This window comes from Phacochoerus africanus, chromosome 16, assembly GCF_016906955.1.
Source record: "Phacochoerus africanus isolate WHEZ1 chromosome 16, ROS_Pafr_v1, whole genome shotgun sequence".
Taxonomy (NCBI): domain Eukaryota; kingdom Metazoa; phylum Chordata; class Mammalia; order Artiodactyla; family Suidae; genus Phacochoerus; species Phacochoerus africanus.
The window spans coordinates 40,167,345-40,192,472 of record NC_062559.1 but is presented as its reverse complement, the minus strand read 5'-3'; the positions used below and the strand labels follow the sequence as shown (position 1 = coordinate 40,192,472).

The 25,128-nt window shown below is 36.9% G+C and overlaps 1 protein-coding gene across 10 annotated transcripts in view; it reads left to right on the top strand.

The window, feature by feature from the left end:
• BBS9 (Bardet-Biedl syndrome 9) overlaps positions 1–25,128 on the top strand; it is a 728,255-nt gene that overhangs the window by 175,270 nt on the left and 527,857 nt on the right. For all 10 annotated transcript variants that reach the window (XR_007132618.1, XR_007132616.1, XR_007132617.1 and 7 more), the window contains 2 exons: positions 19,754–19,935; positions 24,930–25,006. Coding sequence is in view for 4 of the 10 variants with exons in the window: in XM_047763266.1 (XP_047619222.1) it covers positions 19,754–19,935; positions 24,930–25,006 (259 nt within the window). In the remaining 6 variants the exon portion in view is untranslated. The remainder of the gene's footprint in view (positions 1–19,753; positions 19,936–24,929; positions 25,007–25,128) is intronic.

Genomic DNA, 25,128 nt, shown 5'->3' with positions numbered 1-25,128 from the left:
TTAGCCTAAAAATACCCTTTACTGTTTCTTTTATTATGGGTCTGCTGGTAAGTTTTTCAGTTTTTTTGGTCTTAAATGAAATAATATCTTTATCTTATGTTCATTTTTGAAGGATGTTTTTGCTGGGTATAGAATTCTAGATTAGCAGTTATTTTCTTTTAGCACTTTGAAAATATCGGTCCATTAGTTATCTGGCTTCTGTAGTTACTAATGAGAAGTTATCTGTGTTGTTCTGTTACTTCTTTGAAGGTAGTTCTGTCCTTTTCTTTTTTTTTTTTTTTTGTCTTTTTGCTATTTCTTGGGCCACTCCCGCGGCATATGGAGGTTCCCAGGCTAGGGGTCGAATTGGAGCTGTAGCCACCGGCCTACACCAGAGCCACAGCAACTCGGGATCCGAGCCGCGTCTGCAACCTACACCACAGCTCACGGCAATGCCAGATCATTAACCCACTGAACAAGGGCAGGGACCGAACCCGCAACCTCATGGTTCCTAGTCGGATTCGTTAACCACTGCGCCACGACGGGAACTCCCAGTTCTGTCCTTTTCTAATTACTTTTAAGATTTTTCTTACTTTGACTTTCAGAAATTGTATTATGGTAGGTTTAAATTTATGAATTTATTTACAGCTTGCTTCTTTCCAAAGCATTTACTTCAAGAGGGCCCCCAAAATTGCAATGTTAATTAGTTGTTATTTTTTAAAAAACAAAATTAATAAAGAAATCAGTAGCTAATGAGGGCTGATGAAGGTAAGTTAACAGGTTTCTCTTTTAGGTATTTTTACATATTCCTTCCTAACACTGCTTCTTTTTTCCCAGCTTTATTGAGGTATAGTTGACAAATAAAGTTATATATATTTAAGGTGTACAGTGTGATAGTTTGATATATGTATACATTGTAAAATGATTACCACAGTCAAACTAATCAACATATCCATTGTCTCACATAGGTACCATCTCTGTGTGTGTGTGTGTGTTAACATTGCTTCTTAACAGAAGAATAATGATAGTGTAGGAAGTCAGGAAAAGGAAAAGAATATAACAAGCTTCCTTCTTTCCCTTATCTAATGCCAGGAATGTAGAAGAAAAGGAAAGGATAAGCCTTTCCCCCTTGTACTTAGAGCACCAGAAAAAAAGATAAAATAGAGACAGTTCATTGTCAGGGTTCTTATTGATTACTGCAGTGTAGTATAGATTTGTTAGCATTCGCTTTTATCTTCATCACTTCATGATGAAATCATACATTTATTTGAAGGGACAGATACTTTTTAATGAAAAGCATTGTGTCAATTCAGAAATAGTATACAAAATTAAAGATCTTGAAAATTGTAGAAGATTGTTTATTGTAAAAGAAAAATTATTATCCAATGAATTGTCAGTCTACAGTGATGGCCATCATGCCACTGAAGCATTTTTCCTTCCATAAACCAAATTCATTTCATATCATCAACAGTCTCCCATAGTCAACCTATTACTCAGGACAAGAAAAGTAGAAAAAGGAAGACAAGAAATTTTATGATTTAAAATATTAGAGTTTTTTTACAGTCATTAAACTGTATTGGAGTAAAAATGATGAAATGCTTTTCTTTTGATATTAATCTAAAAAACTTTATATACTAAGTCCTATAAGCCAGATGGTTGAGTTATTGGATTGATACTGCATAAAGTATCTGAAGCATTCGGATTTCTTGAAAAGTTATGTTGTGAAAAATTTGTTTTGTAAGAGTAGATTTACAAAAAGCATATGCTGTTGTTATTACCTAGAATCCAATAAAAGATAGATTTTGCAAATTATTACCACATGTGTGTAGGAGTTGCTTTCACAGTTAGGTTATTTTAGATACCAGAATAATTTGTTTCCCATTTTAAGCATTGAAATGCCCCTTTTAGTTCAGTATTCCTGTGACTCTGGCGTGATATATAATAGCAATAGCACAGAATAAAATATTTTGTCAAGTAATTGAAATAGCAAATTCTGTGGGTAATATATTGAATGAAATAATGATATTTGCAGGGACATTGCATGAGTGTGATAGCTGTGATAAGTTGTCCCTAAAGCTACTAAATTCAAGACTTTTGTCCTTAAACATATAAACATACATGTCCATATAATTAAAAAGAGGAAGAATACAAAGTATTTTATGAAGTAAAGAATGACAAGCAGTTTATTGGTGTCCACAATATGGTATAATTTTCAGCTTTTAACTTGTAACCCATATCTGCTTTTAAAGTATCACTTAGCTGTGCAATGCAGTAACAAACTTAGGATGTTTTTTCTTCTCGTGGTCTGTATTTATGAGATTTTTAAAATGATGGCAAAATTCTGAAGTCATTTGAACCATAAGGGAATTTAGGGTGTATAGTAATAGTAGTGGCAGAAGTATTAGTGACCATAAAGAAGACTGTTCTCATTTCCCACTTAGAAGGCATATGCCTTGTATGGTCTGTTACTACTGATGGCTTATCATAGGTCATCTAGAATTAGATGTTACTAACTAGGACTAAGTTCTAATAGGTTTAGATAATTTGTTCATCATTAAATGTCATTGCAAGTAAGTTAGCTCTGTAGGCCTACAAAAAGAGACAGATTTGTGCTATAATGAAACCATTTGATACTATTCAAATTATATTGTATTTTGTTACAATATCATCACTTTATACTTTTCCAAAATGAAATTTTAAAACAAACCAATTGCTAGATAGGTCTGCAGAATGGCCTAAATCATGAAAGGAAGAAAAAGTCAAAAGCCAGGCAGTAATGAAGTACATGTGTTTATTGGAGCATATGATGTATGTAGAGGGGTGGGAATTGAAGATGTACAAGTGAGTAAATGTCATCTTCTGACTGGGAAAAGTTGGCAGGATGTTGTTGGTTGGTTGTTCCCAGCAACTTGGGCAGCTAGCTAACAAAGACCACATGGACCACAAGAACCATATGGAGCAACATGGAGTAAGCTTGGAATCAAGCATCATTAAGGAAACAAGCATCCATGGTGTAACATGGAATCAAGTTAGGAAGGTCTGGAGTTGGAGGACACAAGTAAAGTAGATGAGAACATGGACATCAGTGAGTTTCTGAAAAATTTTTTTTTTTTTTTAAGGCTGCACCTGCAGCCCTAAAAGGAGGTTCCCAGGCTAGGGTCAAATTGGAGCTGTAGCTGCCAGCCATAGCCACAGCAACACAGGATCCCAGCCGTGTCTGCGACCTACACCGCAGCTCATGGCAATACTGGATCCTTAACCCACTGAGCAAGGCCAGGTATCAAACCTGTGTCCTCATGGATACTAGTTGGGTTCGTCAACCACCGAGCCGCAATGGGAACTCCTGAAATTCTTTCATTAGATTTTTCTGAAGAATTGTTTCAACTGGATTATTCTGAAGAATTGATTGCTAAGGTGTCTAATCATAAGATTTGGTTGTTCACTAAAGGTCTGATGTTTGGTAACAGGTTTATAGAAAACACCATTCACCAAAATTCTGAATGTGGGAATTGTTCTTTTCTCCTGCATTATGTGCCGTACTGAGTCTCACCTCAATCAGTTGACAGTATTTCTAAATTATAGTGGCAGTTTTCAAGAGATGAATAGATTTCTTCTTGGTGTTTTGAAAATTCAAACCGAAATCACTACTTTATGTATTTTAAAAATAGACTTTGTACTTATTATGTCCTCATCCTGACATAGGGGACATGAGAAGACTCCATCTCTGACCTGGAGTCTTTTAGGAGACACCAACCATACACATATGGGGGAAAAAAAGAAAACACTTTAAAGCAACATAAAAACAAAAATTATATCAGTTGGTGTAGATTGTATATAAGTAGCAGTTGCTCTTTGGCACAGTGAAAAGTATGTGAGCTTTGGAATCAGAGCTTGATCCGTTTGCTAGTTATGAAAACTTGAGCTAATCTTGTCACTTCTGTAAGCCTGAATTTCCTCATCTGCAAAATGGAGGTAATGATAATGAGGGCTCAGACTTGTGGTTTTTAGTTTTATTTATCTATTTTTTAAAGATTTTTATTTTTTCCATTGTAATTGATTTACAGAGTTCTGTCAATTTCTACTGTGCAGCAAAGGGACCCAGTCATACATCATATATATATATATATATATATATTTTTTTTTTCTTTTTCTCACATATCCTCCATCATGTTCTGTCACAAGTGACTAGATATAGTTTCCTGTGCTATACAGCAGGATCTCGTTGCTTACCCACTCCAAATACAATAGTTTGCGTCTATTATCCCCAAACTCCCAGTCCATCCCACACCCTCCAATTACTAGAGCAGAGGGTCTTTATTTTGTTTTTTTATTGTCTTTTTCTAGGGATGCACCTGCAGCATATGGAAGTTCCCAGGCTAGGGGTCGAATTGGAGCTGCAGCTGCTGGCCTATACCACAGCCACAGCAACACCAGATCTGAGCCATTTCTGTGACTTACACCGCAGCTCATGGCAATGCCAGATCCTTAACCCAGTAAGGGGGGCCAGGGATCAAACACGCATCCTCATGGACCTCACTAGTCAGGTTCTTCACCACTGAACCACAATGGGAACTCTGAGTGTGTGTGGGGGGGTCTTTAAATAACACTCACCGCTGGCCCCAGAAGAACCAGGTATAGGTGATTTTTTTTAGAAGATACCCCAGGTGATTCTAATGTACTGCTAAGCATGACAATCATTAGCCTAGACTAAGGTAGTGGTGAATGAATTTTAAGAATTTGGAGGACTTAAAATCATAACAGAGATGAACTAGAGGGGGCATTAGGTCATCTGGTTTAACTACTTTATTTTGCAAATGAGGAAACTCAGAGGCAAGTAAGTAATTTGATTTGGTTATTCTTTTATAGAGAGTCATGAAGTAGAGAAAGAAATATGGTCATTATTGTAACATAATGATGAGGTTAATTGTAGTGATATTGTAAGAGATGGAAAGATTAGAAAAGGGACAAGGTTTATGAGAGAGAAAAGTTTAGTTTTCAGTATACTGAGTGTAAGGTGACTGATGTACATAGATGGAAATAAATGTGTGTAAAAGTCCTTTTTAAACTGGAAAGACTCATACACATGAAAGTTAATATAATTCAAGCGGAAATTCTCAGAAGTGATCTGGCCACATGGCATTTGAGATTACCGGCTGGGAGTGAGGCTGGCAGTTGTCAGCACAGAAATAATAGCTAATAGAGTGAATTATCAGAGAGTTAACAGAGAGTGGGAAGAAGTGTGAGTAGTGTTTAAGGATTCTCAAAATTAGGAGGCAGGGAGAAGAGCCCTTGAAGAAAACCAGTCCTTTAGAAAAGTAAGGGAAGTCCAGGAGCATTAGCACCAGAGGAGTGGAGCACATCACCACAAAGATCTGCATCCCTGCAAGATCTGTGCTTCAACATGTCTGGTGGGTATCACCCGACTGTTGAGGAGATGCTTCAGAATTCAAGCTTGCTGTCTTCATCAGCTCCCCAATCACGCTGCAAAACCCAGCCCACCTCCTATTGTATATCTAATCTTGATAGATGGCTTTATAGCCATCTCTCCCAGGATAAAACTTAGGAATCTTCTTTGACTTCTTTTTCCCACCTTTCCCCTACATTTAATTGATCATCATGTACTATTTCTTACTCATTCTATCTCAGCTGTGTTTCTTCTGTCCACTGTCATAATATTTCTCTGAATCCCAAAGCTCAATATATACATAGTTTTTTTTTAAGTCATATTTCTTAGAAGTAATGTTAATGCCATAATTTCTGCTGGGTTGGAAGAAAATCTGTGGCCCTTATGTACATAACTGTGCCCTTGGTCTGGGCAAGAGAACGCATATAGAAATATCCATTTAGAATGACAATATAATTTATTAACTGGGATACTTCTGAGAGTGAAAGGAGGTCATATCAGTAACTTTACCAGGATAACAGGCATAAAACCAGAACTGTCCTTTGCAAACCAGGATACATGATCTCCTAGCTCAGTGGTTCTTATCTGGGAGTGATTTTCCTCCTTAGGGGACATTTGACAACGTCTAGAGACATTTTTGGTTGTCATAATACAAGGAAGAGGGAGAATTGTTATTGGTATTTAGTGGCTACAATGCACAAGATAGCCTCCACAACAGAGAATTATTTGGCTTTTTTAGTTTAATTAATTCAGTGAGTCTTTATTTAGCCTCCCCCTCCAGGTACTGTGTTGTGTTCTGGGTACAGTTATGAGCAAAGAAGTCATGGTCACTGAATTTGTGGACCTCATAGTGGGGAAGACTGTGATGAAATATATAATGACACAAATAACGATTTTATTTCAATAGTGAAAAATCCTGAAGGAGTAGTTAGTGCTTTGGGAGCATACAAAGAAGGGACCTGACCTAGAATGTGAGGTCCTTGGAAAATTTTCTGACATTTGAGTTGACATCTGAAGGGTGAGTAGGCTTGAGCTAGATTAGGCTTTTTAAAGGGAGAGGAGGAAGAGCATATCAGGCACCAAAAGGGAATGGAGAATGATAATTCCAAAGAACTGGAAGAGTGTGGTAGAAGGTAGGGAATAGAGGCTGGGGAGAGTGGGTGGAAGAAGAAGTGGTGTAGAGGAGACTGGTCAAGTAAACAGAGGTCATAGCTTTGTTTAAAGTATTTTGATTTTTAAATGGGAAACCATTGAAGGTTTCTGATCTAGGGAATGATGTGATCAGATTTGCATTTAAAAGAAGATCCCATTTCTAAAATATCATCTAATTGTGTTATATTGCCTTGCTTAAAAGAGTGCTCACAGCATTCAAGATCTGTCTTAGTATGGCCCGTTTTCATTTGCAGTGTCATCTCTCACTCTGTGTAGTCTCTTCGCTTATCTGCCTTGTTTCCTGAATGATGTGTTAGAAAGCCGTCTTGGTTTTTCTCCGCAAAAATATCTATACCATTAATATTTTAGTTGCTTAAAATAGTGGTTATTATTTTTTCCCACTGACACTCTTCAATAGAATGTTAATCTAAATAGAAGAAATATACTTTCTGCTGTGGGGTATATTAAAAGCTATTTTAATTTTGAAAGAAAAGTAATGTGGCCCAGAAACATTTGCATTTTTTTGTGAATTAATTATGATGCAAAGAACCTCTTATGTTTTCTTGTTGTACTTTAACTATACTGTACTTGAGATGATATATGATTATGTGCCTCTAAACCTTTCCACTTGAAATTTCTTTCTGTCCATCCCTTTTTGTTTAAATTCTACCTGTTTTTTTTCCAAATCCTCCACGAAGCCTTTCTTGGTTTCACAATATTAACGTTTTATAATGTCCTTTTCTACGTTACTGCTGAACTTTGTTCACTTAGCACATAGAGTCTTGTGTTATCTCGAATGTGTATAAGCACCTGTCTTCTTAAGTGACTGGAGATAAGTCACACCTCTGTAACCTTTTATGACATGTAATACAGTGTTACTTTACTTTAAAAGATTATTTCTAACATAGTATCATGTATCTGCACAGTGAGTGCCTATGGAATGAGTGAATGGCATGATCAATTCTGTTAAAATTCCACATAAAATTGAGAAGGTCTGAGGAAATTTATTGTTTTCCTCCACTGGGATCTTTCAGTGGTTTTGCATCACTTGTGTGGTAAGTTCTACAGTTCTTTACTAGACATTCAAAGACTTTGTATTTTTATCATCTTTAATTTTTATCACCACTTTTCTATATGAATCCTCTTGGGGAGGAATAGACTTTCTGGCTGATAGAAACATGTGTATCTTTTTTTTTTTCTTTTTGTCTTTTCTAGGGCCGCACCCACAGCATATGATGGTTCCCAGGCTAGGGGTCTAATTGGAGCTGTAGCTGCCGGCCTACACCAGAGCCACAGCAACGTCAGATTCGAGTGGCATCTGTGACCTACACCTCAGCTCATGGCAATGCTGGATCCTTAACCCACTGAGCGAGGCCAGGGAGCAAACCTGTAACCTCATCGTTCCTAGTTGGATTCGTTAACCACTGAGCCACGAAGGGAACTCTGAGAAACATGTATCTCTTAATACTTATGCTGTTCAACTGTTCTGGAATGTCCTCCTCAACCTTTGCAAATCATATCTTTCCTTCTAGGCCCAATTTGAGTCTTACTTTAGCTGTTTATTTTTCTCTATAACATTTGTCAACTTTGAATTTGCTGTATAATTATTTCCTTTCCTTTCTGGACTGTGAGCCCCTAGAGGACAGAGATTTTTGCGTTATTTCTTTACTGATGTTCTCACTCAGAACTATTGCTGGCACATCTGTAGTACTCAAATGGGTATTTACTGAATATCTGTTTGGTTCTGGCCTTAGTAAAGTACTCCCTGAATGTCCTCTACTCTATACTGCTGTGCTGTGTGTATGTGTGTGTATCCTCTTCAAGGAGAATGCTGTACCCGAATGCCTTGCTCCTTCTCTTATCCAATTTCTCCTTGTGTTATCTCCTCTAGGAAGCATTCTCTCTGCTCACTATCTGATTTTGATGCTCTTTTACTTTGTTTATAATGGCTCCCTTGCTTACATCCATCATTCATCAGAACATGCTTCATCTCATACACTCTTGTTGGATTTATATATATGTAATGAACACCGTACATTAAGTTCTTTGAGGAAAATGACCAGTGTAATCTGCTTATCTATCTATAACATCTAGAATGGTGCCTGGATACAGTAAGTGCCAAAAAAATATATATTATTTTCAATAACGAAAGAAGTCAGAATTAAGTCCTTATAAACACATTTTTCCCCAGTGCAAAATAGGCAATTTAATTTCTACAAGTTACTTTTTTTTTTTCCCTGCTTAGCAATTTACCTGTTTAGTCTTGTGAACGTAATTACTAGATTGAGTAGTCTTGTGTTGACTTTCTAGTAAGTCTAATAAGAGTCAAGTTTGAAAGAACAAATTCATGTCTGAGTTCTTGATGCTTAGAAATGTCTTTACTACAAAAGGTATTTTGTTCAGACTACATAACTGCAACCTCTGTAATTTGTGCAATTTGCTGTGACAACTTCTTTTTGCATTTATTGCTACCATGATATCTTTGGAAGCTGGTTTTGGCTTCTCCATTTTACTTGTCCTTTTCCTGGGCATTCTAATTACCATGTCACTCCTCTTAAATAATCCAGCTCTTGATTATCAGGGCTAATTGTGGATAGCAATAATAACTGAAAACCATTTACACAAACCTCAAATTACACCTTAAAAATTGTTTAAAATTTTCCATTCTTGGGAAGTCAACATGGAATGGTGGGCAAAAAAATACCTTTTTGTGAATCAGGAAGCTTCGATTCTATGCTTGATTCTTCCTGGCTCCCAGATTTTGTATTCGGTATGAAATATGTATGTCAGAATGTATTGATATGAAGCATCGCCTGAGAGATGGTCATACAGAGAAGGACAAACAAAGCATAATTATTTAAAAACATTGCAAAAGTAAGTCCTCAACACATAAAAGCTAAAAATACACAGGCAGTTTCCTTAATGTTCGACTTAATTCTGGTAAGGGCTCAATACATTAGAAAATTATGGCACAGAATCATGTCTTCTTTCATGCATCAGGGAGGGACTCCAGCATCTAGTTTTATTTATGGAAAGATTCAGTGCTTTGAACTTTAACTTTAGAACTCTTCTTTTCCTTGGGAGAGAATATATTTGCATACTACCTTTCTTGGCATTTATACGTTCAAGGCACAGTGCCAGGTTAGAGCTACCACCTGCATACTCTCTCTTCCCACTCTTCTTGACATTGACACATTAATTGATGATTAGAAGGAATAAGGAAGGGAAATTAGATACCTGTAAATAAAGTTGGATTTATCTTATATTTATCTCAAAGGTTCCATTTAAAATATTATGGACAATTACAGAGCTCTTCTAGATTTACTTGTTAGTGTATAATTATAGATTGGTGTATGGAACATTGTGGTGTTTTTGTGTTTGCTTACAACTTAATATTATAGGTGGTGGTGAATTTCGAGTGAATTCTTTTGGAAAATTTAATGTAGTCGAAGTCTTTATGTCTGTTATTGAGGGATACAAATTCAATGTCATGTAATCCCTGTCCTGGGGGAGTTAACAGCCTGATCAAAGGTGACAAGCATACAAAAATTTAAAGAAATGCTGTAACAATTTGTAGGTGCTATTATAGAAGTGTTATTAATGGGTATCATAACGTGGATTATTTTATTCGAAGGTAATAGGATTGCCTATGGAAGAGACATTTTATAAAAGAGGAGTGGGTATTTTCAAATATGATTGTGTTGATTAGCTTTGCTGTGTAACAAACCATCTCAAAATTTAGTAGCTTAAAACAGTAACTATTTAGCTCATAATTCTATGAGTTTTCAGTTTGAGGCTTGGCTTAGTTGGATGATTCTTCTGCTCTGTGCTTGTGTATTGGTTAGCTGGCGGTAACCAATTATAACAAACTTGATACCGAAAGACAACAGAAATTTATAATTGCACAGTTCTGGAGGACAGAAGTCCAAAATCAAGGTGTGGACAGGATGGTTCCCTGTGGAGGCGCTGAGGGAGAATCTATTTCATACCTTTCTTCTAGCTTCTGGTAGCTTCTGGGAACCCTTGTTGTTCCTTGCTTTGTGAACACATTACTCCAATCTCTCTCTCCATCTGTCTTTATCTGGCCTTCTCCTCTGTGTTTCTCTGTGTCTAATCCTTTTTTTGTCTCTTACAAGGACACATACAGTTGGATTTACAACCCATCAATCCAACATAGTCTTATTATTCTCTTAGCCAAAGCAAGACATGAGTCCAGTCCAGATTGAAGGGTGGAGGAACAGACTTCAGTCCCTGGTGAGATAAGCTAAAAAGTCACAGTGCAAGAACCATAGATACATAGAGGGGGAAATTTTGGCCATCTTTCAGTCTACCGCACTGATAAAGAAACATGGACAGGATGGAGGAGAGGATTGAATAGGAGTGGGACTGGAGGTAGGGAGAACATTTATGGCATAAATAGAGAGCTAAAATGTTAGGCAGATCCCAGGTCATGTCACGGTAGATTTTATACATTATCTCTATAGATATTTTATGTTGGTGATATCATTTTATACATATTTGTGTGTGTATACATTTTATTTGCTTTTTTAAAACCCCTCCTCTTTTTTTAATTGAAAAGTTTAAATATATACAAAGCAAGGGAATTGTATAATGAACTCCCTTGTACCCTGTGCTCAGCTTCAGGAACCGTAGATGTTTTGGCATTCTTGCTTTTTCTATACCTCTACCTACCCTATTTTTTAATTCCTCCTTTAATGGTAAAATTTATATACATTGGGAGGTACAAACCTTAACTGTACAATTTTGACAAATGGATATAACTGTATAACCCATAGTTTTCTCAAGTTACAGAACATTTCTCTCACCAAAAATTTTCCCTGTGGCCCTTTCCAGTTAATAATCTCCTTTGCCCCTGATTCCAGGTAACCACCGTTCATATTTTTTCATGATAGATTTATGCAGGTTATTCTAGAACTTTGTATAAATGGAATCACACAGTGTGTACTTTTTATGTCTGTCTTTTTTTTCAGCATAATATTTTTCAACATTCATTTTTATTGTTGCATGTAAGTGTGTTGGTTTATTTTCAGTCCTGAGTGATGTCCCTTTCAATGAACATATCATAACTTGTTTATCTCTTTTTTGTATAAGTCTTTTTGTGGACCTGTGTTTTCATTTATCTTAGATAAATAACTAGGAGTGAAATAGCTGGGTCAGAGGGTTGGTATATATTTAATCTTATGAGAAACTACATTACCTTTTGCTCAGTAGTTAAACCGTATTACACTGCCATCACTGATACACAACAGTTTTGGTTGCTCTACATTCTCTCCAACATTTAATGCTGTCAAGCTTTTAAATTTAGACATTCTAATATATGTGTTGTGAAAGCTAATTGTGACTTTGGTTTGCATTTCCCTCACAACTAACAATATTGAGCATTTTTTCCTAGCTTGTTGACAATTTTTATACTTTACTCTGTGTAATATCTACATAAATCTTGTCCACTTCAATTTTTGGTGTGTTTTGGTTATTTATTGTAGTTTTTTAAAAGCAGGGGAACTCAAATCCTTTGCAGAAATTTGTTTTGTGAATATTTTCTCCTACGTTTTGGTTTGCTTATTTCTTTTCTTTTTTCTTTTCTTTTCTTTCCTTTTCAGGGCCGCACGTGCGGCCTATGGAAGTTCCCAGGCTAGAGGTTGAATCAGAGCTGCAGCTGCCGGCCTACACCACGGCCACAGCACCACCGCATCTGTGACTTACTCTGCAGCTTGTGGCTGCCAAATCCTTAACCCACTGAGTGAGGCCAGGGATTGAATCTGCATCCTCATGGATACTAGTTGGGTTCTTAACCCACTGAGCCACAATGGGAACTCTGCCTATTCATTTTCTTTTGATTAGAAGTTTTGAAGTATGAAGAAGTTGAATTTATCATTTTTCTTTTATTGATTTTTGCTTTCCACATTCTAAGAAATATCTATCAATTCCAGGTCATGGATATCAATTTGTTCCAACAGCATTTGTTAAAAAGACTTTCCTTTCTCCTTTGAAAATGTGGCTTCTTTGTTGAAAATTGATTGACTGTATGAGTGTGGGTTTGTTTTTGGACTCTCTGTTCTGTTCCATTGATCTATTTATCCTCATGCTGATAATACTACAACATCTTGATTACTGTAGATTTATTGTGTGTCTTGTTAGTTTATGAAGGGCCTCCATCTCTAATCTTCTTTTTTTTCAAGACTGATTTGCTATTCTATTTTTTTTTTTTTGCATTTCCATAGAACTGTGGATATCAGCTTGTCAATTTCTAAAAAAAAAAAAAACCTTCCAGGATTTTCATTTGGATCGTGTTGCATTATGGATCATTTTGCTGAAAATCAGAGTTTTTAATATTGAGACTTTTAGGGTACATCTTTTTAAAGCTTGTTTTTGCTTATGTTACTAGCTCAAAAGCCTTCATTGATCCCACACTTACATAGATTAAAGCTTAAGATCTTTAGATGGGTTTATTTCCAAGAGCTTGTTCTTTGTTTTTTTAATCCACTAAATGTTGCATCCAGGCTGCTTACTCTTTCTCATACATCATTTAAACTTTTCTCCCTCTTCTCTCATGATCTCCCTGCTGGATGTTCTTCACATCTGTTCTCCAAATTCCAAAGGCTTAAATATTGTGGATATTTATGTTTATAATGTAATGCATGATAAGTTAACAGTTAGAAGGCTTTAAAATAAATTGTTGTGGGGCAGATCACTTAAAATTTATACAACTGTAATCAGAGCACCAGAAAAGTAGACAAAACCCAAATACCACCAAACAAACAAAACCAAACCCAAATAACAATCATAATAGGACTTTATTTTTATTTTATTATTTTTTTTATTGGTAATGATTTTTATTTTTTCCATTATAGCTGATTTCTAGTGTTCTGTCAATTTTCTACTGCACAGCAAGGTGACCCAGTCACACATACATGCGTACATTCTTTTTTCTCATATTATCATGCTCTGTCACAAGTGACCAGTCATAGTTCCCAGTGCTCTAGAGCAGGATCGCATTGCTTATCCATTCTAAAGGCAATAGTCCATCCCACTCCCTCTCTCTCCCGCTCCCTCTTTGCAACCACAAGTCTGTTCTCCAAGTCCATGATTTTCTTTTCTGTGGAATGTTTCATTTGTGCCATATATTAGATTCCATATATAAGTGATATCATATGATATTTGTCTTTCTCTTTCTGACTTACTTCACCTAGTATGAGAGTCTCTAGTTCCATCCATGTTGCTGCAAATGGCATTATTTTGTTCTTTTTCATGGCCTGAGTAGTATTCCATTGTGTATATATACCACATCTTTCTTTTTTTTTAAATTTGTTTTATTTTTTGTCTTTTTGCTATTTCTTGGGCTGCTCCTGCGGCATATGGAGGTTCCCAGGCTAGGGGTCTAATCGGAGCTGTAGCCACCGGCTTACTCCAGAGCCACAGCAAGGCGGGATCCGAGCCGCGTCTGCGACCTACACCACAGCTCACGGCAACGCCGGATCGTTAACCCACTGAACAAGGGCAGGGACCGAACCCGCAACCTCATGGTTCCTGGTCGGATTCGCTAACCACTGCGCCACGACGGGAACTCCTATACCACATCTTTCTAATCCAGTCATCCATCTGTCATCCAGAGTCCTCTGTCTTTAGTCTGCTTTTTGCATCTCTGTGGATCTACTTGTAGATGAAGGTCCAGCTTCTGCGTCCTCTGCCTGGTGAATCCTTGCTCTGCTTTCTCATCTGGCATCTGCCATGTTCTACTGAAATTGCTGTTTTTTTTTTTTTTTTTTTTAAAGTAGGTTTTTCTTTACAACTAAACTGGAGTTTTTTTTTTTTTTTTTTTTAATGGGGCAATTACCATGTCTTATTTGTCTTTGTAGCTCCTATGTAGCAGATGCTTAATAACATATCTTAAATAAATGATGATGAAGTGACTCAAAATACAGTCAAGTAATCAAGTTCAGCTTGAGTCGGCTGAGGAAGGGCTGCTTGCACTGAGTCTGCCTGCTCTGCTTAAGGGAAATGCCTTTAAATCATGGACTCCTTACTGAGGCAGAGTAAAAACTGGGAACAATAAATAGTATTTAAGTTTTGAAGATTTCTTTGATATCTGTATCATAATAAAAACCAGATTTTGGGAGTTCCCGTGGTGGCGCAGTGGTTGACGAATCCGACTAGGAACCATGAGGTTGCGGGTTCGGTCCCTGCCCTTGCTCAGTGGGTTAAGGATCCGGCGTTGCCGTGAACTGTGGTGTAGGTTGCAGACGCGGCTCGGATCCCGCGTTGCTGTGGCTCTGGCGTAGGCCGGTGGCTACAGCTCCGATTAGACCCCTAGCCTGGGAACCTCCATATGCCGCGGGAGCGGCCCAAGAAATAGCAACAACAACAACAACAACAACAACAACAACAACAACAAAAGACAAAAGACAAAAAGACAAAAAAAACCAAAAACAGACTTTGATGATTTGATAACTTAAAATATTTCTATTTTGCATAAAGGGCAGATGGACGAGAGACCATTAGATTCAGTGCATATTCTTTTCATTTGCTTTTAAAACTATTATTCATTGTTTTATTGTATTAGCAAATGAAAGAATGTATTTGAGCTGTATTTCAGATACTTTCGGGTTGTTCATTTTATAGATTGGGCTTGTCAGAAAAAGAGAGCTAGATAGTGTTTTTTTTTTTGTCTTTTGTTGTTGTTGTTGTTATTGTTGTTGCTATTTCTTGGGCTGCTCCCGCGGCATATGGAGGTTCCCAGGCTAGGGGTTGAATCGGAGCTGTAGCCACGGGCCTACGCCAGAGCCACAGCAACGCGGGATCCGAGCTGCGTCTGCGACCTACACCACAGCTCACGGCAATGCCGAATCGTTAACCCACTTGAGCAAGGCCAGGGATCGAACCCGCAACCTCATGGTTCCTCGTCGGACTCGTTAACCACTGCGCCACAAGGGGAACTCCTAGATAGTGTTTTAATTTGATAGGTTATTTAACCTCTAAGTTGCTGATTCAAGTGAATCTTACATTTTCTTTGACCCTTTTGGTATATACTCTTATTTTCATTGATTTCTAAGAGTTCTTTACATATTATATGAAACATATAAAATTGTTTTTATGGCCCCAAACTGTTGAATATCCACAACTTCATATGGTTCAACTTAAATTATATATTTTATGTTGGTGCCAAGGTTTTCTGTTTGTTTGTCTTTTGTTCTTTCTACACTTTTTTTCTTAAGCATATAACAAGTTTAAAATTTTTTTGTGGTTTAATTTAGAGATACTTTGCTTTGTAGTTTCCTCTATTGGTTTCTTGCAGAAAAATCTCTTTCCATTCTAAGGGCAGATAAATATTTTTGTAGTTTCATATTTTTAAATTTAATTTTTAAAATCCATCTGGAATTTTGTTTGAATGTATTGTTAAGGCTGGGATCTGTTTACTGAGTGATGAAACAATTACTTTCAGATTCCTGAACTAACTCTATTGTTTAATTTCATGCCCCATTGCTAAAAATCACAAAATTATATTATGTGTCCTAGCAATATAACATCTTTGACCTTGAGTCCTCTAAAATACATTATTTTGGTGCCTTGGTTTAGCTGATGTGCTTCAAAGACTGGTAATAATCTAGAGACTTTGATTTTGGTGATGTTTACTTAAAGATGTAAGGGTACATAATACTTGATTTGCTGGCTTCTTCTAACAAAATACTATCACCCACAAAACTTTACACATTGGTTCATATGGGGATAATATTGTTAAATAATATATTTTTTCAAGTAGAAAAATTAAAAATCTTGATTCTGTTTTTCTTTTTTACTTAAATTGAACTTTATACTTAAGCTGGGCTTAGCTTTCTGATATATATATATATATATATATATATATATATATATATATACACACACACATATATATTTAAATTTGTCCCTTGCATTTAAGATCCAGAGTGATGACATTACTTATTTATTAAGTAGTACTATATGCTTATGTCAAAGTGCATGTGCCATCACAGTTATTTTAGACAGAAATTTTACTGATTTATTCTGAAGATTTTAGAGCTTGTGTTAATGGTCCTGTGGAATAAAAGATGCGATGTTAAATGAATCCACCTATTTTAAATTTGTTATTTGATCTAAATTATATACAATGGCTTTGATGCCATTGATAACAAAGTAAATTGCTTAAGTTTTGTAACTTACTGTTAAGACATTCTGGTGACCCTTGGTAAGCTCTTTCAGTGAGGAAAGACCCTAGCTTCTTTTTTTTTTTTTTGTCTTTTTCCTATTTCTTGGGCCGCTCCTGCGGCATATGGAGGTTCCCAGGCTAGGGGTCTAATCGGAGCTGTAGCCACCGGCCTTCGCCAGAGCCACAGCAAGGCGGGATCCGAGCCGCATCTGCGACCTACACCACAGCTCACGGCAACGCCGGATCCTTAACCCACTGAGCAAGGGCAGGGACCGAACCCGCAACCTCATGGTTCCTCGTCGGATTCGTTAACCACTGCGCCACGACGGGAACTACCCTAGCTTCTCTCTTTTCCGTTTGGACACCTCAAGACACCAGTAAAGAATTTGTTCTTTTTGAGACGCTAAAGAAATGTGTGTATACACTACTATTCAAACTCTTTCTATCTGACCGCAGAAACTTAATAGGTTTAGATAAATATTTAGATAAATCTCTGTGTCTAAACTATTGCTATTTGCTGTCTAAAACAGTGGACTGAAACTGATTAAATGATAAGCTATATAATTTAAAGACCAAATAAATTTGGATAGTGAGGTACACTAGCATTGGCTCATGCTAGATTTCCTCTGTAATGGACCACTCAAAGGGTGAAGATGAAATGGAAATACCCTTCCGGATTCAAAGAATTGTTCCTCACATTATCTGAAAAGCTCTGCCTTTTAGTTTCTCAGAGTTTTCTTAGAACTTATTGTGTTCCCATCCTTTAATAAGTCTGGGTGCAATGGGGACAGACTAAAGTCACAACAAACCCAAAGGGGACAGAAGTTTGTCCTCTTGAAATGGGCCTGCCACAGTAGTAAATTGGGATTTTCATGGCCACTAGATGGCTTCGTTTGCCTGAAAAGAAAGTGTCAGTCCCAGAAATACTATGGGGGTGGTGTGGGGTGTGAAAACATTTTATTTTAGGGAAATAATTTTATTTGGGAGTATTTATTCTCTGAGCCAGATTGACAGAACTAGTTCCTAAAACTTAAAAGACCTTTGAGGATGATCTCATTTCACCTTATCATTTCAGACATAAAAGCATTTAGGAGTATTTCTCAGAGTTGACTCAGCTATATAAGGCAGAGTCAGAGCTAGAACCCTTTCTTTCTTTCTTTATCTTTTTAGGGCCACACCTTCAACATATGGAAGATCCCAGGCTAGGGGTTGAATTGGAGCTGCAGCTGCAGGCCTGCACCATAGCCACAGCAGCACTGGATCCTTTAACCTTTTGAGTGAGGCCAGGGATTGAACCTGCATCCTCATGGGTTCGTTACTGCTGAGCCACAAATGGCACTCCTAGAACCCTTTTTTAAAAGTTTTTAGCTAGTTTTTTTAGCTGTTGAATCAGTGATACCAACTATTTTTAAAAAATTTTTCTGAAGTCACATTATAGTGAAATATGTAAGCCCTGGAGAAGGTGGGTATAGGAATATTGTGTTGAAGGTAGGTGGTAAAGTGGTTGCTGGTGGCCACCTTATAGGAAGGACTGAGCAATGGTAATATTTACTCTCAACTAAGTTGAGCTTTTAGGTTAATGAACTGTCCACTTGCAGTGACCCAAAGTTGGGGAGTTTTAAAAATTCTTATTTGTCCTGAACGAGGCCTAGATCTTAACTCTTTTTCTTTGGATGAGTAGTAACATTTTTTCAAGTTCTTTTATCTTTAAAATTTTCTGTTGTTTTGGATTAATATTTAACCTTTAGGAGTTCCCGTTGTGGCGCAGTGGTTAACGAATCCGACTAGGAACCATGAGGTTGCGGGTTCGATCCCTGGTCTTGCTCAGTGGGTTAAGGATCCGGCATTGCCGTGAGCTGTGGTGTAGGTTGCAGACGCAGCTCGGATCCCGCCTTTCTGTGGCTGTGGTGTAGGCCGGTGGCTACGGCTCCGATTCAACCCCTAGCCTGGGAACCTCCATATGCCGTGGGACTGGCTCAAGAAAAGGCAAAATGACAAAAAAAAAAAATTAACCTTTAGAACGGGTTGGAAGGGTTGGGAGACTTTTTTTTTTTTTTAAATAAACAAACAAAAAAAAAGGCCACTAGGAAACATAACAACAACAAAAAAATTCACTATGTATCAGCTCAAAATGACTTATGACAATGTTGAATTCTCTTTCCTCTGGGCAAGGTAGGGAGGAATCAAATAGTGTTCAACTCAACTACTTTTTATCGCAAGTTGGGAAAAACATACAAATTTCCTTTAAAACATTTATGCTAAAATTGTCTATAATTTATATATTATGGCTAATTTCTGGAGTATAGCAGAGATAAGGTAGCCTAAGAGAGAGGAAGAGTAAAAGGATAGGGAGGAAAAGAGATAATCAGGTTGAGAAGAGTGATGGAAAAAGAGCTACTAAAGGAGAAAATGAGATACTTCTATCTAAGAGTGAAGAGAAACAGACCAGACCAGACAGCTACTTGAGTAGCAAGCCATGGTGAGTGGACCTGGGGAGGGAAGGGAAGCATGAGTCCCAAGCGTAGAGAGAAGGAAAACAACAGGGGGCACCTTCATTTTTAAAGCCTCCCAGGGTTTCCTCCGGTAATCTTGCTGTTCCCCTGGATGGTCCTGTCTTCCCCTGTGTCTTGGGTCTGGTCTTCAGCCAGCAATTGATCCACTGTAGCTCCACATGTGTTTGCTGCTTATTATCCATCTGCCAAGTGGGACATGCAATCAGGATTAAATGAAAGAGTACTTGAAAAACTCTTAGAGCAGAATTTGCCATGTAGTTAGGTCCCCCAAAGTGGCAGCTTTAATAATAATGGTTAATTTTTCCCCTCCTGCAATAAATGGTAACATTGGGAGTACTTCTATAAATATAAATGGTGTTTGAAACATTTAAATTGAGTCCTTGATGTAAAATTTTATGTGTATATATATATATATATATAAAATCATTTTCTTAGTGGTATTTTGAAGCTGAATTGAATAAAAATCTAGTTGGTCAAGTCTAAATCTGCGAAAAATTTTATGTCTCACTTTCCTTTTTGTAGCGATTTAAAGGGAGTGATAGTCACTCTGAGTGATAATGGTCATTTGCAGTGTTCATACCTGGGGACAGACCCTTCTTTGTTCCAAGCTCCAAAAGTTGAATCTAGAGAACTAAACTATGATGAACTTGATACAGAATTGAAAGAACTTCAGAAAATCATCAAAGATGTTAACAAGTCACAAGGTATCTCATTTGCAGCTTTTGACTGTTTGATTTTAATATTCATTGCAAACTTCATATTATTTTGTATATGGGTAATGTTTTGCATGTTTTAGTTAATTTTTCCCCCAGGCTCAAAGTCGTTTTTATAAAAACAGTATTGCTCTTTAACACACTAATCTTTGTCCTTAATTTGTGTTTTATAGCTTCTGAAAAATATGTCCTATTTAAGATAATACTTTAGTTCTAGATAAAGTGCTGTGTAGTTTTTTCTTTAAATTTAAGAAAGGAGCATGTATTTCTTTGGGTGATGGTTTTAGACCTTTAGAAGTGCATTAAAGTGTTTTTTTTTTTTTTTGCGTTAAAGTTTAGAGTGGTAATTTATTAACTTCTAATACCTCTGAAAAAAATTTAGTTGCTTCTTTTAAAAGAAACCAAAGCAGGTACATGAGTTACCACTTTGTTACTAAAAATGAGGTTTGTAGTCTAGTGATATAATTTATGTTTGTAGTTAATTAGCCATCCAAATGGAGTGTAGGCTGCAGTATGCTGATTTCTAATGACTCAGAGGCTGATGATATTTTCAGTTCCTGAGTTTTGAATAACTCAATATTATTTTACTTTGGGATTCACAAGGGTATAATTTTATTGTAAATTAAAAGGAGAAACAAAACACCAATCCTGCAGTTTGAGTTGGACATGTGAAAAGCATTACTTTAAGTTCTCTTCTCAGGGTCAGGTAAAAGTATTTTTTTAATGAGAAAAAATATGGACTATTTTCACATAAAAGAAATGTTGAAACAAGTAGGAATAATAAAAGAAGCAGAGCATCAAAAGCCAACCAAAACAGCAGAGTCAGTCTTAATCCAGGTCCAGTCACTTTCCTAGATTTATGTAATTTTGAGTCTATATTATCAAGACAGATTCAGAGGAATTTAGATAATATATTTCAAAAATATGAATATTAAAATAAAATTATTATGCTTTGGTTTCACACATTCTCTTAGAAAGTTTTTAAAGTAAACCAGTGAAACTTAAGTCTTTTAAGTACCTCCAATTATTTAAAAACCTATTTGTTGTCAGCAGCCTCCTGTCAAATAGAGGATAATTAAAATTGGATGTGTCATATTGCAATATACACATTTTTTCCATTTTTGATACTAGTGTTTTGGGGTTAATGAAACTGTAAGTCTCATTTTGTCATTTAAAAATGTAACTGGGGAAAAGTGGCATATATATGAAATGTGAAATTTCAAGAGTTCATTAAATAAATTTAATGTGGCTTTTCACCCCAAGTTTTGGGTCTTGAGATTTTGCCTTTTCCGTAAGCAATGTGCTAATGATATTATGATTAACACTTGATTATGTAAAACATTTCTCAGGAGAGTCCCTTACAGCTAACAGTTAATTTTTTGGTGGCCATAGTGCGACCCTTGGGTGAGAAGGGTTGGGTTGTTTTACTTGTCATTACCCTGGTTCTTCTGTGTATCTTGAAATAACTGCTAATTAAGCTAGGGATGTACCCACAGACTTGAGTGCAAAGCCTATTATTTACATAACCTCAAAGTTAATATTTGAAGTTCTCTGACCCTTCTGTGCCACCATCGTTTGATTTTATTCTGAAAAAAGAAAGAGAATGTTTTTAAAAAGAGAAACTTTTAAAATATTTTATTTCTAGATATGGAAAAAATTTGGTATTCTCTATGCTTATAAAATCATCATATAGTTCTTTATAAAAATACCTGTAATTATATAAAAGCACCAAATCGTTTCATTACGGAAGATTGTGAGAAGTTAAAACTCTGAACTTTTTGATGACCTCATTATTCTTTTAAATGCCACCTATTTTAGCACAGTAACTTTAACTTCCAAAAAACAGTTCATAGTCCTGTGGGTTACGTTCAGCACTTAGAAGCTTTTTGTATTTCTTCAAAGCAAGAATTGCTGCAAAATTTAAAGCCAATTTAAAGAGTACATTTTGTTGTACACATGGTGTATATTATCTACTGTAATAAAAGCAGTTTTGAAGCTGATTTTATGTGTGTAAGTTATATGAGGAATGTATGTTGTAAGCATGAAATTATAGTAGTAATTTATGTATGGCTCATGGATTTTGAAACTTTTCATACTCAACTCATTAGTGAGAATTCTGTGTAGGATTTCTGTTACCAGTAGTCAACAGCATCTGTTGGTAGGCATGTTCAAAAACAGAGTTTCCTTGTGATTTGGACAGTTGATATGTTCTTTACCTGGGATGACTATGAAGGAATGGGTACAACATTGAGATAGACTCTCACAGAGCATCCATGTGTCTCAAGGAGTGGAAAGAGAGCACTAAGTCATGGGCATATAAATGAAAGTCTGCACCCCTTCGGAATATGTCTAGGGTAGCCAAGTTGCTTCTACCATTGAAGAGTAGAAACATTTGAACTTGGTGACCTTGTTGGAAGATATGCTGTTCAGGGCTATTTCTGGCTGCAAATAACAGAATGCCCAAATAAAACGGCTTAAACAAGGCAGAGGTTTGTTTCTTCCTCATGGAAAAGAAATCTAATAATGGCCTGTCCTGGGTTGGTTTGGCAGTTCCACTGTCATCAAGGTCTCCGACCTTCTCACCCAGGGTCTTCTCTTAGTCCAGGGTGGCTTCTGGAACTCCTGCCCTCAAATCTGCTGCTGAGTCAGCACCCTTAAGGATCTTCCCTGGAAGCCACACCCTGAACAGCTTCTACTCACATCTCACTGGCCACTCCAAGCTATGAAACAGGCTAAAAATTTAGCATTTTACCTGAGCACTTTGTTGCTTAGAAAAATTGGGCTCTTTTTAGTAAAGAAGAATGGAAGAATTACTACAGGGTGGGCAATGAGCAGTCTTTTGTACTCTCGCTAAGTTATGGAAATTCCTATTCCAAATATTGTAGTATTGATGGAAATGCCTGGTGGCAATTGTAGGCAGTTCTCTTTTGAGACAGCTGATTCATGTGACTTTCAAGTACTTTCTATATTTTTGGTCAACCACCCTCAGTGTGTAGGCTGTGTTTTCTGTCAGGGTCTTAGGGTCACTTCAGCAGTTACATGTATTAGATGCAAATATGATTTCCAGGAAAGAAGAGAGATATTTCTCCCAAGTTTTTCCTTTTAATAGGGAGAAATAGCTTTCCCAGAAGCATATACCAGCACCCTGACTCCCACCTTCCCTTCCCTTCCATCTGTCTGAATTAGGCCCTATGCTCATGCCTAAAACACCAAAAGGTCAGGGGAATGAAATAGTCATGACTGGATTTGATCAATCCAATGACTTTGAATTGAAGGTGAATGCTCAGCAGAATTAGGGCTCTGCCATAAAGAAGGAGGAAGGAAGAATGGATGTTAGGGGGCAGCCAATAATCTTCATATATGTGTATGTGTATATATGTGTTATATGCACATATGTATATGCTATGTATTATTTTCTCTTCTTTATTTAGGATGTCTATAGTTTGCTCATAATATCATGACTATAAATGTTTTTTTAAATTGTGAAATTCTTGAGTTGTGAAAATAAAATGAATATGATAAAAATAATTCAAATATACTGAAAGTGTAACCAGGTCTTAGTTCCACTAGATAATTTAAAGATAAACTTTATTAAAAGTTTTTGTGTATTCTTTTTTTTTTTTTTTTTTGCTTTTTAGGGCCCCACTGAGGGCATATGGAGGTTCCCAGGCTAGGGGTCGAATTGGAGCTACAGCTGCCAGCCTACACCTCAGCAATGCAGGATTGAGCTGCATCTGTGACTTGTACCATAGCTCAAGGCAACAGTGGATACCTGAGATACTGAATGAGGCCAGGGATTGAACCTACATCCTCATGGATACCAGTTAGATTCGTTTCTGCTGCACCACAATGGGAACTCCTTTTTGTGTGTTCTTTAAGAAAATTTTCCTGTTTTTATAATTGTTTTTACCAAAATACTTGCATATTAGATACATTGCACTACATATTACTTTAAAAAAAAAAATCAGTAGTGGAGTTCCTATCGTGGTGCAGCAGAAATGAATCTGACTAGGAACCATGAGGTTGCGGGTTGACCCCTGGCCTCACTCAGCAGGTTAAGGATTCAGTGTTGCCGTGAGCTGTGGTGTAGCTCACAGACTCGGCTCAGATCTGGCGTTGCTGTGGCTGTGGCATAGGCCAGCAGCTGTAGCTGTGATTGGACCCTTAGGCTGGGAACCTGCATATGCCATGGGTGAGGCCCTTAAAAAAAAAATCAATAGCATGTCTTGGAGTTCTTTTCATGTAAATGTATAAAGATGGACAGTACTTTTTTTTTGGCTGCACTTGAGGCATGTGGAAATTCCTGGGCCAGGGATCAAACCTGCACCACAGCAGTGACCTGAGGCCACTGCACTGACAATTCCAGAGCCTTAACCCACTACACCATAAGGGAACTCCCTGGGCAACACTCTTATTTACAACTTTGAGTTTCGAACCATTGCACAGTATGGATATACCATAATTTTGTTAACCATTTCCCTATTAATAGACATATAGTTGAGATTTAGATTGTTTTTGTTTTTAATAACTACCAGCAGCAGAGAACCTCTTTGGGCTTGTCTGTGAGTATTGGGTAAAGGTCTGGGAATAGAATTGTTAGGTCACAGGATATGTGCCTTTTACATTTTTTGGTGAATTTTACATTTTGATAGTTATAGCCATTTTACCTTCAAAAGGCTTGTACTCTTTTGGGCTTCTACTAGTAGCTAAGGAGAAGGAATTGAAATTCACAACACTCGTCAATTAGTGGGTCACATCTTAGCTAATATCTTTAGATAAAGAGACAGTTTTTCTTTACAGTAAATGTAGAGGGGGAAGAATTTTCATCAGTCTTCTCATTCTGTATTGCATCAGTTTTTTTCACTTTGTGAGTGTATTTATGGGATTACTTTCTGATATTTGGTATAGGTTAACCTTAAAACAACTATATAAAACAAGCTATGCTTTATGATTAAGTATCTCTTTTTTTTCTGTTAAAATTACAGGTGTTTGGCCCATTACTGAGAGAGAAGATGACCTGAAAATCTCTGCCATGGTTTCTCCTAACTTTGATTCAATATCTGTAGGTGTATTTATTTGCAGACTTTAAAAGGGTTTGTGATGTTGGTGCACTCTGACAAATTTGGATCAAAATTTATTGGTTTAAATTGTGGGCTTTCAACTAGAAGCTTTAGGGGAGATAAC